The sequence below is a fragment of the Scatophagus argus genome, chromosome 9 (genome assembly GCF_020382885.2).
Source record: "Scatophagus argus isolate fScaArg1 chromosome 9, fScaArg1.pri, whole genome shotgun sequence".
In the NCBI taxonomy this organism is placed as follows: Eukaryota; Metazoa; Chordata; class Actinopteri; family Scatophagidae; genus Scatophagus; species Scatophagus argus.
In genome coordinates, this window is record NC_058501.1 from 5,585,418 (window position 1) to 5,602,730 (window position 17,313).

Genomic DNA, 17,313 nt, shown 5'->3' on the forward strand with positions numbered 1-17,313 from the left:
TCTGTTATTTAAGGTGTATCCCATAGATTCTCCATCGGGTTGGGATCTGGGGATCCTGCAGGCAGTTGTTGTGGTCCTTGAGACATTTCTGAGCAGTTTTCGAAATGTGACGGATATGATTACTGTCCTGCTGAGGGGTGGCTGATGCTAAAGGGAAAGAGCCGTTGTCATGGGGGATATGTATTTGGTCTGCAATTGTCAGGTGGGTGGTGTGTGTCAAAGAGCACCCACATGATTGCCACAAGATTGAGGAGAACATGGGGCAGAGGAGAAAATGAGAGGAGAGCAGAACACAACAAATGTCCCTGTTGTCCTATGGCTTCTCCCTAACTGGGGTGAAGTGAACCACTCATTAAAGACTCACTGTTACAGGAGTGGAGTGTTCCTCAGAACGTCCCAGTCTGGGCAGAGTCAGAGTGTTTGCTAACCTGCTGTTAACATCATCATTGTGGCTACAAAGATGTTGTAACATCACAGACACTTCAAAACTCTTACATTATTCCCGTTAGTACACTAGTTAGTTCAGACTGAGACATGTTTGACACATTTTAATAGTTACTAGTCCTCATGGCGTCTTCTAATGATGATAATGATTTCTGTGCTGCTGTTTAGAGACTCACAAATCTTATTTAAAACAGCATTCTCTTCACCAAAGTGCTGTTTTAAGATTGAAAATAGATTCTTTAATTTATTGTGGTACTTCCCCTTCACATTCAGATCAGAAATGCTGAGGGGGGTCAAGAAGCACACGTAACCTCATCGAGAATCGCTTTAATCACAAATTACTTCCTCCCTGGAGACTGTTGATTCCTCAGGCCCTTTTGAAGCCACATCAGAGGAAATGGTGGGGAGCTCCACTGCTGTAGGCAGGGTTTCAGAAGACTTCACAACACGACACAGTATTTGTCTATATCAAAGAAATTTCATATTTTTACCCTCAAAATGTCACTCAGCACTTTGTTCTGCATGTATCTATTGTAGACACTTATACACCTGGCATAATCAAGCAACAGTGATTATTATCAACACAGATATTCAATCTACCTTGTTGTGATAGGCATAGCTAGTGATTAATTGTGAGTCTATATATATCAAATGAGTCATACATGCATCTCAGCATGATTATTGAGTAGAGCTGTCAGTCTGGTCCATCTTGCCCAGCTTACATTCCTTTACCATCCATATAACTCCCAGCTCCTATATCTCATATTTCAGCATACCATAGCTCTGCTAGCTATCTCAGACACAGAGACTTTTAAATATTCCATGCCGTTTCACAGAACAAGATCTCTTTCGCCACTGCTGTCACCATCTGTGAGAGAGGGAAAGAGTAGACGGATGGAAAAAGGGCAGATGGCACCACCTCTTTCACTGACACACAAGCTTACAGACAAGCTGGTTGGCTATCCCAAAACATGGCACATTGTTTATGGAGCAGCAATCAAAGCTTGTGTCATGACTACGACAAGTATTAACACACACGTCATCTTTTGCTGGGTCAATTGTGAGATACTTGCGGATGCCTGTGTGATTAACTTGCACTTCAGCTCAATGAAGTCTACCCCTCACAGAAATGAAAGAGAATCTTTTCATCTGGTCTCAACTAAAGGCCAAACCTTGCCTTCACTGGCCCCTGTTGACCTTCTTGGCTCCTAGTAGCCCTGGTCAGGATGAAGACAATGGACTCTATCACCAGAGAGAACAGAGAACAGACTGTGTACATGACAGTATGATGAGTGAACCAACCCATCTCTTTTTACACCCTAATGTGCTCCTCATCTCTTCTGTTCACTTCCATGCTGTCTCTCTGTTTCTCTGACTGATGCTGTCATCAGAACTGCCATAAAATGCTTACTGTGTTGCCCTGCTGAAGACAAGTCGATGTATAAGCTATTTCTTGGATATTCAACTCATTCTGGCAGTGTTGTCAAGCACAGAGATAGTGGAGTGACTAAGGACTGACAAATGAGCCACACATACACCTCTGGACTGGGATCAAATCCTCCTCCTGCATCATCCTGTGAGGTTAGTGGCTGCACCTCAGTATACACAAATATAGTCTGCATTTACTTCACAAGGTATTTTTCAGTTAATTTTTGAACACTATGCTAACATCAGCGTCCGCAGTCTACATGGAAAATTGACCTTCAGTGCTCTGAGGCCAGGGCACTACCAGGTAAACAGAGGCCATTGCCTCGTGGCACATCCTGAGGTCTCCCTGCCAATGCCCTGATTGTCCATCGCCAGCCTGCTGCTACTGTTATTATTCAACGACATCTGCACAACAAGGTAACCGATCTCCCAGCTATTATCTACCAGTGAACAATGACAGTCTGTACAACTGGGGTCTTGGCAATGGAAGGAGCAGCAGGGCAGAGGTCTCTCCTCGTGGTTTGCTGCTCCCTTATTTGGCTCAAACCTCCTAGTTTGAACTTCTCTTCAGTGTGGTCTATGAAATGTATAGTTACTCTTTTGCAGTCACCAGTTAAACACAGGCAGGTTAGAGACAGCAATGGGAAATCTATGTAATACATAATCCCCATGGGTATTCAATATTACAGTCAGTCATTATAGCTTTTCCGGTTTGATCTATATTGTTCTGCTCTATGTTACATGTAGGACCACGTGTCAGTACTGAATTGGGATAGTTCAGATTGGATGTGGGCTTTCATATTGATCAAAATCCTTTCCACCAATAATCTGGTCGAAAAAAGCTACTTTCCTGAATGCTTGTTGGAGTATTATTTTAAAAATGACCAACTCTGTGTATGTGTATACGCAAGCCCAACTTGAATTCCAATATCAGTAGTAGACCAGTAGCTTAGTATTACACCTACCTACAGTTGGAAAAAACTCATTTTTAAAGTTTTTTTGTTTTGTTTTGTATATTCACTGTTTATTTCAGCACTCACAGTAGACTCACAGACACTTTTCTTTATTTGTTACGTGTCATTGTTGGCTGCTGTATGTGCAAACATATCACAGCATTTCATGAACAATGCTTGTATTCAGACACAGTTCCAAGAAATGCAGAAAAGGATTTGCTAACCACTTTGTCCTCCTGTTGCAATTCCATGAGAGCAGGAATGCAGCAGAAAGAAAGAAAGAGGGAGTCAGAGGGGGGAGGGGAGAGAACAGGAAAGATAGGGAGAGAGAGAGATTGTGAGTGGCATTAGTAGGTCCTGGTAATACTGTCACATACTCCAAAGGATTGGATGGCATTGCATAAAAACACTCAGCAACAGCTCATGACTCAAATTTAAGCAGTCTAATACTAAAAGCTTTGGCTTAGTCTGGGGGAGGATTTTACAGAGGTTAGTTAGGCACCGGAGTGCCACATTATTCAAAAGCAGCAACCAGGTTCCTCATGTGACAAGAAAAGGAGGAACAGTTCCCTCCAGTGGTGATACAGAACAACTGTAAGATACAGTAAACATGAACCCCATGTGTGAGACACATCTGAATGGACAGAATTTGAATACAGATATGGAGAGTGTGTCAGACTGGAGTAGGTGTTGATAGTCTGAAAAACATCAATTGCCATTAGAGACACTGTTGGCTCAATTCCCAGATTATGATTTTACTGCAATGTTTCATAACCTTGGATTTCAAATAGTATCACAGAGAGAAATTTGCCTGAGGGTGGGACATCTACATGGGTATGTATGTATGTGTGTGCGTGTATCCTCATAAATGGAGAGTACCGAGCATGCAAGCTAGTGTTACCTTATTTGACCGCAGAGACACTCGTCCTCCGCACCGAGCACAGAATTTCGTTTGGCAATATGAACAGAGGTGGCCACAGCCATCGGCAAACTTGGTTTTGTGGCATATTCCGCATGTGGGGGCTTCACTCTTTTGGTCCTGAGCCTGCTTGGTCTCCTCCCCCATCTTCTTAACCTGGTCCTTATACGACTCAAACTGCTGGTGCAACTTCCTGCAAGCAAATGGGAAGGAAAAAAAGAGATAAAGTTTGATGACCAATTCAAAAGAAGCTTGTTGTTTGATTTATTGATTCATGTCATGTTTATCTGAATAGGGAAAGTATATAGCATGAACCAAAACCATATACAACAGCATTTAAACCCCAAGCTAATATGTAATGTCTGTCCCTAGAGGGACCTTTAAAATATCCATTTACCAGAGTAACTTGGACCAAACCTTACGTACAGAACAGAACCTTATGTTATTCAAAAAGTGCTGTGTTTTACTTTAAATATCCTGGTGAAACAACAACACACAAACTCATACATGTAAATTTGTGTATTAGTCTGGGCATAGAGGATAAGTGAACATTTAATCTTTTGTTAGAGAAAAATCTTTGTGCATTACAATTGTCCTTCTAAGTGCCACCAGCCTGACACGTGTTCAGTTCTGGTCTCAAAATCACACTTGCACAATATGCTCCACCTATTGACTGACTAACTGAGCTGTGGGCAGCGTGTGAGGTTTTGAAAAGAAAAGCAGACACCATGACCTCAGAAGCTTCAAAGCTGTGATGCTCCTTTGATACCTCTCCCAAAAAAGGGAGTGAGGGTATCAAATTTGCTTTGCAAGTTTAAGAACATCACTTAATTCCACTTTCTCAGGTTTCCCTGCATTTAATGAATCATTTGCACCTGTGTTTCTGTATCAGGACAGTCGTAAGGTGAGATACCCAAGAGTCATACAGTTAGATGATGATATGGCCAGTGCACTTATTATTTCTCTGTTGCATCACTGTAAAATAGCGATGGTGGTCAGACACACTAGAGCCCACCACCCATCAAGCATCTGTCAGTGGAGGATCTACTGTGTTACTGTTTGTGTCCTATAGATGGCACCTGATCTTATGTAGTAGATCCTTAACTCCTAACAAGTCCTGAGAGGCCAGTGAAAAAACCTGCACGGACTCTTCACATGCATTTTGTATGACACATGCCAATTGAGCGTCTCCTTGGAAACTAAACACTGGGCTGACTTCATAATATGGCGATTAGAATTGGTTTCGCCCCACATATCCCCTGCAACATTCATTAGCACTTGTGAATTATTGAGCAGCGCTATCCTTTTACCACATACAGCTCTGCATTTGAGATAAACGTGCTTCCTTTACCAACAGCCAGACCTTTAGAGCCCAAATGTAATAGCTACACACCTCCTAAAGACTATCTGTGCATGTGGTTGTGTGAGGGAGTCTCTGTGCCATCTAAACATTAGACAAAGTACCATTGGCATGCCCCTCATTGTACCCACTAAGGGATTAAAGGGCTAATTGTGTCACAGCCTTTGTGTGTTTACCAAGCAGAGATTAGTATGTAGCCTTGTTTAACAGATCCCACCAAATCTCATTTACTGACAGCGGACCTGATAACACAGTGATGAAGACTGTGATACAAGAGGTAAAGCCACTGTCTCAGAGGATCAAGGAAATAGGACTACAAACAATCATGTTTTATTCTCACTTAATCTTCCCTTACACTCAAATGTTTACAGACATAGAGACCCGGGCTACTGCATGAAGTAAGGGCCACTGATCTATTGACAGACAAGGTCACTGAGAAGATGTGTTAAAGATAAGCAGTGATCACCCCTATCCTCTCCTCTGTATCAAGTCACTCACCTCTTGGGGACTATGTAAAGGTTAGCCTTTTTCACATCTGAAAGTTTTAAATGTTTGTTCGCTGCACTGCACGCTAATTCTAAGCTCCACACTGAGACAGCTATCAAGGAACACAAATGAATAAATAGAGTAAAGAGTCAGTTATATAGAGGATTTAATTACAACAAATGAGCTACCAGATAAGGCACGAAGAAGAAAACAAAGAATAAACATGGAGTAAGAATAGATCAAAGCAGCAGCAGGCAGCTGGTACACAGTGCCCATTCCAGAGGGATTACTTATTTGGTCAAACACGGTCAAATGTAGGTGACACTGCTGACAAGTAATCATACGCTGCTCATTGTCCGATCTCATGCTAGCGTATCGGAGCTCTCTTACCTCTGGGCCACACCAGAGCAGTTACGCACAGCCAGTAACCTGAGCTTCTCTCTTGAACATATGACAGACAACATATCAACAGCATGGGTGAACTACAAGCTCTCTACAAGCTTTTGGATTCTGTCTGGGCCACAGTTTAACTCCAGTTTATCACCCTCAACATATAATGTTTGCACTGAAGGCAGAGACATAAAATATAAAAACGGACATTAGCATGTTTAAAGCTAACACTGCATTAGTTCTCTAAATCTACAGCTGTGACAAATTAAAATGGCTGGCTCAACAACATTATCATTTTCAAGTAGTTGTTTTTCTGGCCATCTAACAAATTCTAATTTCAATAGTTAACTTTCCAGCTCTGGTTGTCTCCAACAAACCTTTGAGACAAAGTGTCTGACTTTAGCTTGCTAGCTATTTTTTTATTTGCTCAAGTTAGTTTCTAGCTTTGTCTCTCAATTACATAGCAGTGGCAGTAGTTTTTTTGTTGTGTTTTGTTTCGTTGTTTTTTTTATTTACTGAAAATAGCTGTGGTTACAAATGAAGTTTGTAAATAGTAGTCTAACTCTATCAAACCAGCAAAATGAAGCTATAAAAGGTTACATTCTCCATGTTAAAGCAGAACTGATTTCTAATTTTCTGTGGGTTTGTAGATGGGAGAAAATGTTTTAAAACTACATAGCCCTATAAAAACATGTGACAAATTTGTTCACCCACATGCATAAATTGAAACTTACTTTGAGTTGCTAAATTTGGTTTGCACCTGCATGTTTCTTCTAAGGGTTACTGCATGGCTGTCCATGGAAATCCTTTTAATGCAGCACATAGTGTGACTTGTTAAAGGAAGTAGAAACACAAGTGTGGCTAATACCATTAGCAACAGCTCAGTTGCACTTAAGTATTAGGGCCCGTAAACTAGTTAAAGCAAATGGGAATCAGCCATTTATTCACAACAGATATGTAAAAGCCAGAAAAGTCAGGTGCAACTAATAATGATTAAATTTCACTGGTGTAAGTTCACTGTTGTAAGGCCCTGATATTGGCCATGCATGATCATGTATGGTATACTGGGACACATGATGGAACAGAACCACAATCAGTGTAATCAGTTACACCTGTATTCTTAATGCTCTCACAAGTCTGATGGCAGAGACAGGATGTTGTAGCTCCTTACTACAACAACTCCTTACTTGTTGCCCCCATTCAAGTATATTGACTTGAAATTATAGAATGCTAAACATGTGCATGTTTTAGTTACTCTGAACTCCGTATTAAAACTGCATAAAGTGAATAGCCCTGATCACAAATTTGGAACATTAGAGTGATGGACCTGATCAAGGCCAAGGAATACATAAACATATCTGATCATTTTGGCTGAGTTTTCCTTTGATTATAGCATAATGGTTAGGCAGCACCTCATGAAGCATTACCATTATGTCATTTAGAAAATCCATTGCGGGACACTACTCCCACAACACTTCTCTTGTCCTCGTATGCTTCAGCAAACACATTGAGAGGTTGTGCAACATCGTCTACTATCCACTAGGGTCAAACATACTGTGCATCCAGCTGTTGGGATCAGCACTGTATGTTTGTGCCTGCTGCCTGCAGGAGATCAAAAGGGATCTGCACTATTACTTACGCGTCTGGCTCTGGCTCCTTTTCATTTTGGGACTTTTGCTGAGGCTGAAGGACGTTATTTACCAGCTCAGTGATCCCACTAAACCACCTGTTCAAATAAGCAAAGTGTGACTGGAACATCGCAGTGAGTCATCATGGGAGAAAACAATCTGAGGAGGTTTTAGGAGGCAGGTCAGATTCTAAGAAGTGAACAATAGCAGGGACATTCACTAGAACCAGAGCAGAGAGAGAGGAGAAGGCCGGGACACGGCAAAGCAGTGATTAGTGGAACACTGGCAAGACACAGTATCAGAAATACAGAGTAGGAGATAGAAGAAGAAAGAAAAATGATACGGACAGGCGTACAGTCAAGGGAAGGAGAGAAGAAGCAGGAAAGCTCTACAGCCAATGAAAATGAGAGCTGCATTAAACGCCCAGCTGAGGGTATTCCAGCCTGGTGGTGCAGTCGGGGTCAGGTTATCGGTTAGACCTATAAGTGGATCTAGTCAAAATGTTGCTACGGTACAGTAAGAGCGGGGCAGGTGTACCTTGTCCACATACGTGTTTGAATTACGAGGCTGCACAAGCCAGTCAGAGTGCTGATGACACACTGGATGAGAATGGGCAGCCAGTTAGAGACCAGGGACAAAGGGAAAGGGTTTGGGTGCCTGGCTATAACAAAAGCTGGTCAAAAGGAAAAGCTCATTGTCACTGATGTCATGAAAGTCGGCTGTTAAGTGTCTGGCACAGAATTCAGTAATCTGGTCAATGCAACTCATTCAGAGCTTCTAAAAAATAAAACACCACCGTGCATTTGCAGCAGCTTTCCATGACATTAGTGACATTTCTTTTATTTTCCTCCCAGACAATGAGGAGAAAGCCACATGAAGCACAAAGCACCAACTGACAGGAAGAAGTGTCAAAGCCTAGAGCACCCTGGGTAATGCAGTTTACTTACTGTGCCGGCTGAGGCTTTGGTTCTTCTTTGATCCTAAAACATAAAAAAATAAAAGGTGTGCACATCTCAGTGCATACAGAACACAAACAGATGAGGAAAACAATTTAAAAGACACAAAATATTGACAAAACTGATCAGTAAGGATGTATATGACATAAATAATACTTCAACCATATGAATAACATTCAGGATATTAAAGATGATGATATTATATGATGTATTAATGATCATGACAATGATAATGAGGTAAACAACATGAAAAAAATTTAGAATGACTTGAGATGGTGTAAAGTAATTGATTTTGATCAACTTAAACATAAAAACAACTGCTTCATGTGAATAACACCCTCTATGGACAACAAGAGGGTGGATCAAAGTGCCAGTCCACCTCCCTACTGCAAGTTCTTTCTAAGAGAAATTCACAATAAATATTAATTAATAGGGGCCTCCATTACCACGAGCCCACTGGTTCCCAGATACACTATAGTCCATTAGAGTGACATGTGAGCACTCCTTTGAACTGCACACTGAGCTGCATCAGCAGGTGGGGATAGAAGCAGAAGCTCACTCTGTGTAAAGTTCATCTATGCCAAGCATCAACATGCTTGATTAGATTCCATTACGACCGATAGCATAGCCATTAACGCATCAGCTAATGCCAGCAGCAGTAAAGCCCATGTAAACAGCACTTAACTTTTTCTTTTAAATTAGGGTTAAGGACTCAGTTCACCTGAATTACATAAATAAATTCTCACTTTCTGAAATTGTGGAGCTCTAAGCACTGAAAAAAAACAAACAAAAAAAAACTGTCTTTCTGAAAAACATGTTCTCTTCACAAACAATGTCCGGGTTGCTTTGGCCTAGCTTCTCAGTGTAGACAATTTTCAGACAATTTACAAAACAAATTGCACCACAAATTGCAACTGGAAACTAGTTATGTTGCTGTTGGACAATGTAAATATTAAATCCCGTGAGAACCACAAGCAAAATTAAATTAACCTCTTTTGTATTAGCATAGCATAGTATGATCTGAGTGACTCTTTAAAATGAAGTTTTCGAAAAGGAGGACTGGAAATGGAAATAAATCTATAAAATGTATAAATCTACAAATCATATTTTATCCACCACTGTGTACAATAACAATATATGTATAAACTGAATAGTTTGTATGTACCAGGAAAAGACCAATTGCTTTGACTACTCAAAACAACTAATACGTACACTTTCTAGCTTTCATACACAGTGTCACAACTATACAGCACAACTAGCACGCATACACCTACATACACAAACAGTAAACACCACCACCGTCCAGCTTCTGGGTATCATAAACTGAAGCTGCCAGTTCAGCTGCTCGCTTCCAGTTAAGAAACTAATGTCACCATGAGCAGAACGGAGACCAGTTGCAGCCGAGAATCACACGTCAGCACACACCTCATCACCACTTATGTAAAGTACATAGTCAGCTTTATATAGCAGTGTGAAATGGAATGTGTTAATTGGATTTTATCCGCTTGTAACTGAGATACAGCAACATTTCCTAATCTCACTGAGTGATGTGATATTGCAGAGTTTTACATTTGTCAACTCATATTCACATCAGTATTCAGGCTTTGTATCAGGGCTGTAGCTAATGATTAGTTTTGTTACTGATACATCTTTTTGTTTCTTTTAATTAATCAATTAATTTTTATAAAGCAGTGAAAAATGCACATCAAGATGTCCAGTTAACAGTCCAAAAGCCAAAGATATTCAAATTACAATGATAAGAAAACACAGAGAAGCAACAAAATTTCACATTAGCAGCACATTAATCCCAAATTATTAGATTTTACTGCCAGAACTTTGTTGTTGCTGGAACTGAAAAGCCTCTGAAACAGTTTTCATACCCTGTGATACTAAAACTCTCCACTAAAAAAAGTTAGTAGCTCCTCATGAAGTGACCGTATACAGCTACTAGGTGTCTCATAGTGAAGAATTGGTTTACAAAACCGACTGGAAAATGAACAAAATGTCCAAATGAAAGCTATATTATATCAAATAAAGATCCAATACTACAGATTAATCCCACTGTGTACACTAAGTGGATGCCATTCACCTCCCAACAAATACTGATAGTAAAACAATTCTCGATTCTCGTGCAGATCCTCAGAACACATCACTGCAGCCTCCCAACAGTCAACTTTAGCTAGAAGTAGAGAGCGCCAGAGTGAGAAGTCTGCCTGATCTGTGTCAGATAGGAGAGAGAACACACGAGAGAAGATATAGTCCTGTGTACCCATCAGTCTCGCTGCTCTGTTTTCCGATGAGCCAGTCCATATTTATCCTCTCGCTGTGTTCTCCCGATGACCTGCAGCGCCGTTCTTTATTGATCCCATCACCCTCGTCTCTGTGGTCGCATTACAAGCCTCATATTTATCTGATAGAGGCTGCTGCCATCCTGCCTGCCTGGACAGCTGCCGGACAGAGAGAGAGAGAGAGAGAGAGAGTGTATGTATGTGTGTGTGTGTGTGAGCGCGTGTATGTGAATGTCCTTCTATGCATCCAGCGTCCGTGTACCCATATCCATGTGAGTACTGTACTCATGTGTGTGCATTGGTGAGTGTGAGCGTATTATTTGACATGGAGCAGTAAAATGAGTGAGTGTAAAATGTCACAAGTGACGTACTCAGTATCCTGGCTGCTGAGGAGGCCTGCGGGGCAGGTACAGTCTCTGCTTTCCATCTCTTTAACCTGCGCTCAGCTTCTCATGAGCAGCCCTCTAACACACACACAAAATAAGAAACACATGCTGGTAAAGTTAGAGAAAGGTCTGTGTTGAGCATTCACGTGTCTCAATGTATGATTCTTTCTTTTTTTGAATCAGCGTGGCAGTTTTAATCAGCCACATGCTGCTGTTATTTTTAGTCTCTGTTGTTATTTTGTTATGTATTTGGGTTTCAACCCTCTCTGCTTCACTGGCTTTGAATAGGGAAGCAGCCAGGCTTGACAGTGACTGATGCTGCACTGCTCTCTAGTGGACAGATGTGCTGCATAAGATGAGTTCTGTGAGGGAATGTGAAACAAATAGATTTTAAGCCATGTTGATTCAGTTTCTGTGCTGCTGCTGCTGCTTTTGAAAATGATGCTACTAAAAATAGCAACAGGTAGAAGAAGGGGGACAGGGACAATAAAATGAGTGAACCTGAACTCTTAGATCTAAAAGGCTTTAGTGGCCTTTAGTTATTTTAGTCATTCAACATGCTGCTGGATCTCTTTCTGGTTGTTCACAAATTCACGCAAATTGCTGGCAGAATGCTCAGCAGTACTGTCTGTCCAAAAAGTCCAAGATATACCGTGGGAAGACATAGCAAGGGGAAATGTTTATACCATATAGACAAAAGTATCCCAACACACCTCTTTATGGGGCTGTTTTCCAGGGGTTGGGCTGAGTCCCTTACTTCACTGAAGAGAAATCTTAATGCTTCAGCATACCAAGACATTCTGGACAATGCTATGCTTCCAACTTTGTGGTGACAGTTTGAGGAAGGCCCTTTTCTATTCCAGCATGACTGTGCCGCAGTGCACAAAGCAGACGTGGTTGGATGAGTTTGGTGTGGAAGAACTTGACTGGCCCGCACAGAACCCTGAGCTCAACCGCATTCAACACTTTTGGGATGAACTGGAACAGAGATTGTGAGCCAGGCCTTTTGGTCCAACATCAGTGCCTGACCTGCATGAATGAGCAAAAATTCTCACAGAAACACTCCAAAACCTTGTGGAAAGCGGGGATCAACTCCATATTAATGTCTGTGTATTTAGAATGCAATGTCATTAAAATCCTTGTGCCCCAATACTTTGTCTACATAGTGTATTTGTCAGTGCATCAATGAGTCAACTGACAGAGAATTAATCAGCAACTATGGGTTATTAATTAATTGTTTGAGTCTTACACCAGCATCTGATACAAGCTTGTTAAATGTGATCACTTTCTGCTGTTTTTCTGTTTGTTTGCGAACTGAATATCAATGAATTTTGGGCTTTTGATCAGATAAAATGGGTAATTTTTCACTTTGGGTTCTTGAGATTGTAATTTTTTTACAATCTGTGTAAAGTGACTTATAAATCTTTCAAGAGCAAAATATTTTATGAGGACAAAAGTTGCTAATATAGGAAGGGAAATGTTGAAGTAGGGGTCAACATATATAATTTTCTGAGGGCCGGTACTGATACTGAGTATTAGTAATCAAGGTGACCAATAACCAATATCCAATATTTGGAAAAGATACATTTGCAGAGCTTAGTGTTAAAATGTAAAATATTCCATTATGTAATGTAACAAAGTACACTAAGAAGTCCAACTTAAGTACAGTTTTGAGGTACTTGAGGAGAAAATATTTAACTTTTTAATCCACTCTATTTGATAACCACATTTGATTACTAGTTACTTTAAAAAACACAAATCAGCTATTATGAACAAATATGATGTATTATTCTAGATTAGGCTACTCAGCAGAACACTTCAGTCTGCAAATGAGTTCCTCTTCGCCTGTCCGAAGTAAGTAAGTAACAATAAGCTGCTCATGAAAGCTCATAATAGCTGCCTGCCACCACATAGATCCATCTTAGTAGAAAGCCAAATTTCCACAGGAGTTGATGCACAAACTAGTAAATCCAGAATGGGTGAGTATGAGAGGCAATAGTCACTAAGGTGAAAAAGCGACACTGTATATAAATACAAAACAAATCAATGGGAAATGAGAGCAAAAGGATATTATTGCTCTCCATGTTCTGTAGTTGCTAATCAGTTATATTACTTAACGTAAAAGATGTCAGCAAAATCAAAAATATACTTGAAATGTGTGCATTACCCCTTTAAGAAATCATTTGGAATGTAGTGTTGATTCTGTGCCCACAGGAAAGAGAAAGCAAAATTTACATGCTGTGATCCCAAAATACGTGGATTTCATTCAGCTCGGATGGGAGTGAGATCCTGAGGAGAGCTGGGCTGTTGCAGCTCCTTCTGTACAGACAGCAGGACAATTACACAGTGGGCTGTCACAAGGACCTGAACATTTTACTGAGATCCCAGAGATTTAATTAATCTGAGCCCTCTGAAGATATCTCTGCTAATAAGCAGAGGAGAGGAGGAAGCTTAAAAGATACCTCCTTCGAAACTAAGCTGTCTTTCCATCTCTCTTTCACCCGTAAAGTGCTGCTCCTTTGCCTCTTTTGCCGCCGTTGTGTTAGGGCAAATGCACTGATGTGACAGCTGTACAACGATCCCTGAATCATCACAATCCCCAACACCCAGAACAAGGTTGGCAGTATGTCACATGTACCACAGCAGGTCCAGCAACAGCTTATGTGCATCTAACAACTTCTGATGGGCAGCAGAAACAGAAGCCCGCCCACTTAGAGTCATGACGGCCTGGTACAGAGGATGCAATCATTCATAGATCAAGACAACATGAAATGAACTGATGAGTAACAGAAGCTTTAGTGAAAATGAATGTCACTGTGCATCTTAAGAAAGATTTTCTGAAACAGAAACATTTTATCACCCAATGGTTCCCCTCAGCTCTGCAGTGCGTTTCAGCATCTTTCAGGTCGTTGTTTTGCTTTTACAGCTGGCAATTTGACTGTTTTGATGGAGTCTCTGGGTTCTCATCAGTGTTCCTCCAGCAGCAATTAGATGGCTGTTTTCTGATAAACCCACTGTACACTAACTACGCAGCACCAAACAGACAGAAAGACAAAGTTAGAGACTCATTAGTGAACATAGAGGAGAGTTTAGCAGCTAAAGACACAGATATTTCTCTTAGGGGACGGTGGAAACAAAGAGCGAACCAGAGCTGAATATGGGACTTAAATCCTTCAGGCAAACACAAACACAACTAAAATCAGTGCTAATGCTGCTCTGCATGTGCTGGACACTGGTATAAACGGACAACTGTTCACTCTATGCAGGTTTAAGAAGTGATATGATTTGAAAATACCACCTATAAGCTCTGTTGACTGTTACAGACGCTCCTGACTTTCTTTACCGTTTTCTGCTGCTTTTATTATTTCACACTACTTTGAAGAATTTCCCCTCTGGGATAAATAAAGGAATTCTGATTCTGATAATGTGTGTAATTTCGTTACAGAGATAGTTCAGAGATCCGGTAGTTTTGGAAAACTTTACTGATTTCCCACTTTTACACAGTCAGAAACTAATACATGCCTTAAGACACACCTTTTTTGCATATTTAATCTAGTCTGAAGTTATGTCAAGCATCAATATTAGGCTATCTTGGTTCAACTGTTCAGTGTCTGGGGGAATAAATTACATAATCATAATCCCATAGGCATTCAGAAATTGGGCAAAACTAAAGGAGGAGACCAAAGTCTAAGACTTGAAAACCCCTGCAATAGTTTATTTGTTGGAGACTATCAGAAAAATATTCAAGTGCATACTCAGAAGCAGAAATGATGCTGGCAGCAGCTATCAAACACTACTGGCTAGAGATCAACAGGAAGCATCCACATTTGTTTATGTCAGACACTAACAGCAGATCCAAACACAGTTCTCTCTGTCACACTGTACTGAGCTTCCACCAAAAGGTATAATTACTTTCCAATTACACCACCTCCCCAATCCAAAGTGTGCCGGGTGTGCCCAGGCAGGCACTCTGAGGTCGCTCACTTTCTCTCTCCCTCTAATCCTGTCTTCGAGCAAAGCACTGCTTAGACCTTTCTTTTTCCTTCACAAAAGTCAGCCACATGTTGGTAGAACAGCAAAGAAAAGCAGAGATACAGATGTACAGTAGTGATGATCTCCACGAGGGCAAACGTGACTTCAGCGATTACCAAAAGCAAAAGAAAACAAGTCCAACATGGCTTCCAGCTCAACAACCAAATATCCTTTGTAACATGAACGTAGGGTTGTGTGAAGCCCTATTAGATGTATTTGTGTATTTGCTCACTATGTGTTCTTTCTTACAGAGTGTAAACCAGACTTCACAGTGCATCCCACAGTGCCTGATAGTATAAACAGTGAGATGGAGCCTTGTCTTGGCATCAGCACCTAAGCAGAAAAACTATAATAGAGGATCTCAGGGCTAAGAAGTGACTCTGCAGTCCCTGACTGAGTGATAATTGGATCATAAGAGTGTAATCTGGCTCAGTGGTTAAATACCAACTGCATACATCATTAACATCATCACAGCCAGTCAGCACTGGCAGGAGATGAGTTACTGTCCCATGTCAGATTTCACTGAGAGGCCAGTGACCCACAGGGGAATCTCTCAGGGGGCTGTGGCACTGCTGGCTGTCTTTTTCTGTATTTGCTGTAACCGTATGATACAAGGTATCAATAATTATTTATGTTGCCGTGTTTATAGCATGATGACATATTAAAGAAAAGGTTTTTTTTATGTCATCTGCAATGGAGTTTTTGTTTTATAGCTGAAAAGGTGTTTCTTAATGAAAACAAATAATGTACGACAATGGTACATTAAAGAATTGACAGTGCATATGATTTCTACCATTATTTTAAGCAGCAAATAGATTTATTAAAAAATAAAATGACGTTTCTAATCTTAGACTAGAACATTTCAAACCACTGAAATGCTAATAGGGTTCAACATTTAGCAGCAAGTTATATGAATAAATCCCAAACTGGCCAGGCACCAGACAGCATCAGAGATCTGATACCAGGCTTACAATTTTAAAAACTTATGTGAAAATATGTTATTAAAGGCCGTGGAAAGAGGAGAGGTTGGTGAATGTGTATCTACTATAATCAACAACTTCCATTTGAGTCCGTAATACAGTTGGGCCACAGCAGTGAACCACTGTGCAAATAAGTTCTGTTAACTTTTGTCCTGTGTCCTGCTTCAACATCTTTTGATTTATTTATGCTGTTTATGGTGTGCAATTAAACTATGTTGGTCTCTGCATGTCCAGGTCCCATTTAGGACAGAATTCTGATATTCTGCTTATTTTTGTGACCATGCAGACAAGCTTGTTGTGGTAGGTTGTTTGTGGCAGAACAAAACAGAATCAGTGAAAACTAACCTTGTATACACAGTGCGTAATAATGCCCATAGTGTGTATTTTATAAAGAAATGAGTACTCTATTCAACCACATAAGGAAAATAAACATGTACGGTGCATGACTGTGTCAGCATTATCCCTGCATATATAAAACAGAAATCTCCTATTGTACCACCTCTACTGTACTTTCCCTGCAAATCTCCAAGAAAAAGAGGGTTTGCACTAAAAATAGAAGTTCATTTAAAGACAGATGATTAGGTCTTCAGACACCTGTTCATTCTGCCTTCTCAATAAATGCCAGAAGAAGTGCTGCTTAACACTTTCTCTCCACCTCAGAGAGGATTAGTGGCAGGGGATGGAGCACTGATAACTTCCTCTGGCACGAGGCGCTGGCACAGCGCGAAAGGCAAGCAGGAGGGATGGTGAGAGGGCAAGCGCCTCGGTGTGGAGGGGTTGGCCAGCTACCACAGCTGGGCCTTAGAAAGCACAGATAGGATTGAATCCACGGAGCATGCTCATCAGAATAGACGATCTAACAGAGCACAAGCCAGACCTCCTGACCAAGGACTAATATCCAGATTGTCAAACAAGGGTTGGCAACAGCAGATTTTCTGAGCAACGGGGAAGTGGCTAATCTGCTGCCAAATATAACTAAAATCCATCTGTTTCCTTAGATTACCTGCCAGGATTCAATTGAGCTGCTCCATATCTCCCCTCCTGAGAGATTTCCAAGTGGCAA

The 17,313-nt window shown here is 40.9% G+C and overlaps 1 protein-coding gene across 13 annotated transcripts in view; it reads right to left on the bottom strand.

Annotated features, from left to right (window-relative positions):
• rims2a (regulating synaptic membrane exocytosis 2a) overlaps positions 1 to 17,313 on the bottom strand; it is a 133,290-nt gene that overhangs the window by 103,504 nt on the left and 12,473 nt on the right. For 7 of the 13 annotated variants that reach the window (XM_046399800.1, XM_046399804.1, XM_046399802.1 and 4 more), the window contains exons 3-5: positions 8,556 to 8,588; positions 7,620 to 7,706; positions 3,727 to 3,937 (exon numbers count right to left, since the gene is read on the bottom strand). In XM_046399800.1, coding sequence (XP_046255756.1) covers positions 3,727 to 3,937; positions 7,620 to 7,706; positions 8,556 to 8,588 — 331 coding nt within the window. Of the gene's footprint in view, positions 1 to 3,726; positions 3,938 to 6,714; positions 6,926 to 7,619; positions 7,707 to 8,555; positions 8,589 to 17,313 lie in introns of those variants that run through there. The other 6 variants (XM_046399811.1, XM_046399808.1, XM_046399797.1 and 3 more) reach the window with 2 other exon arrangements.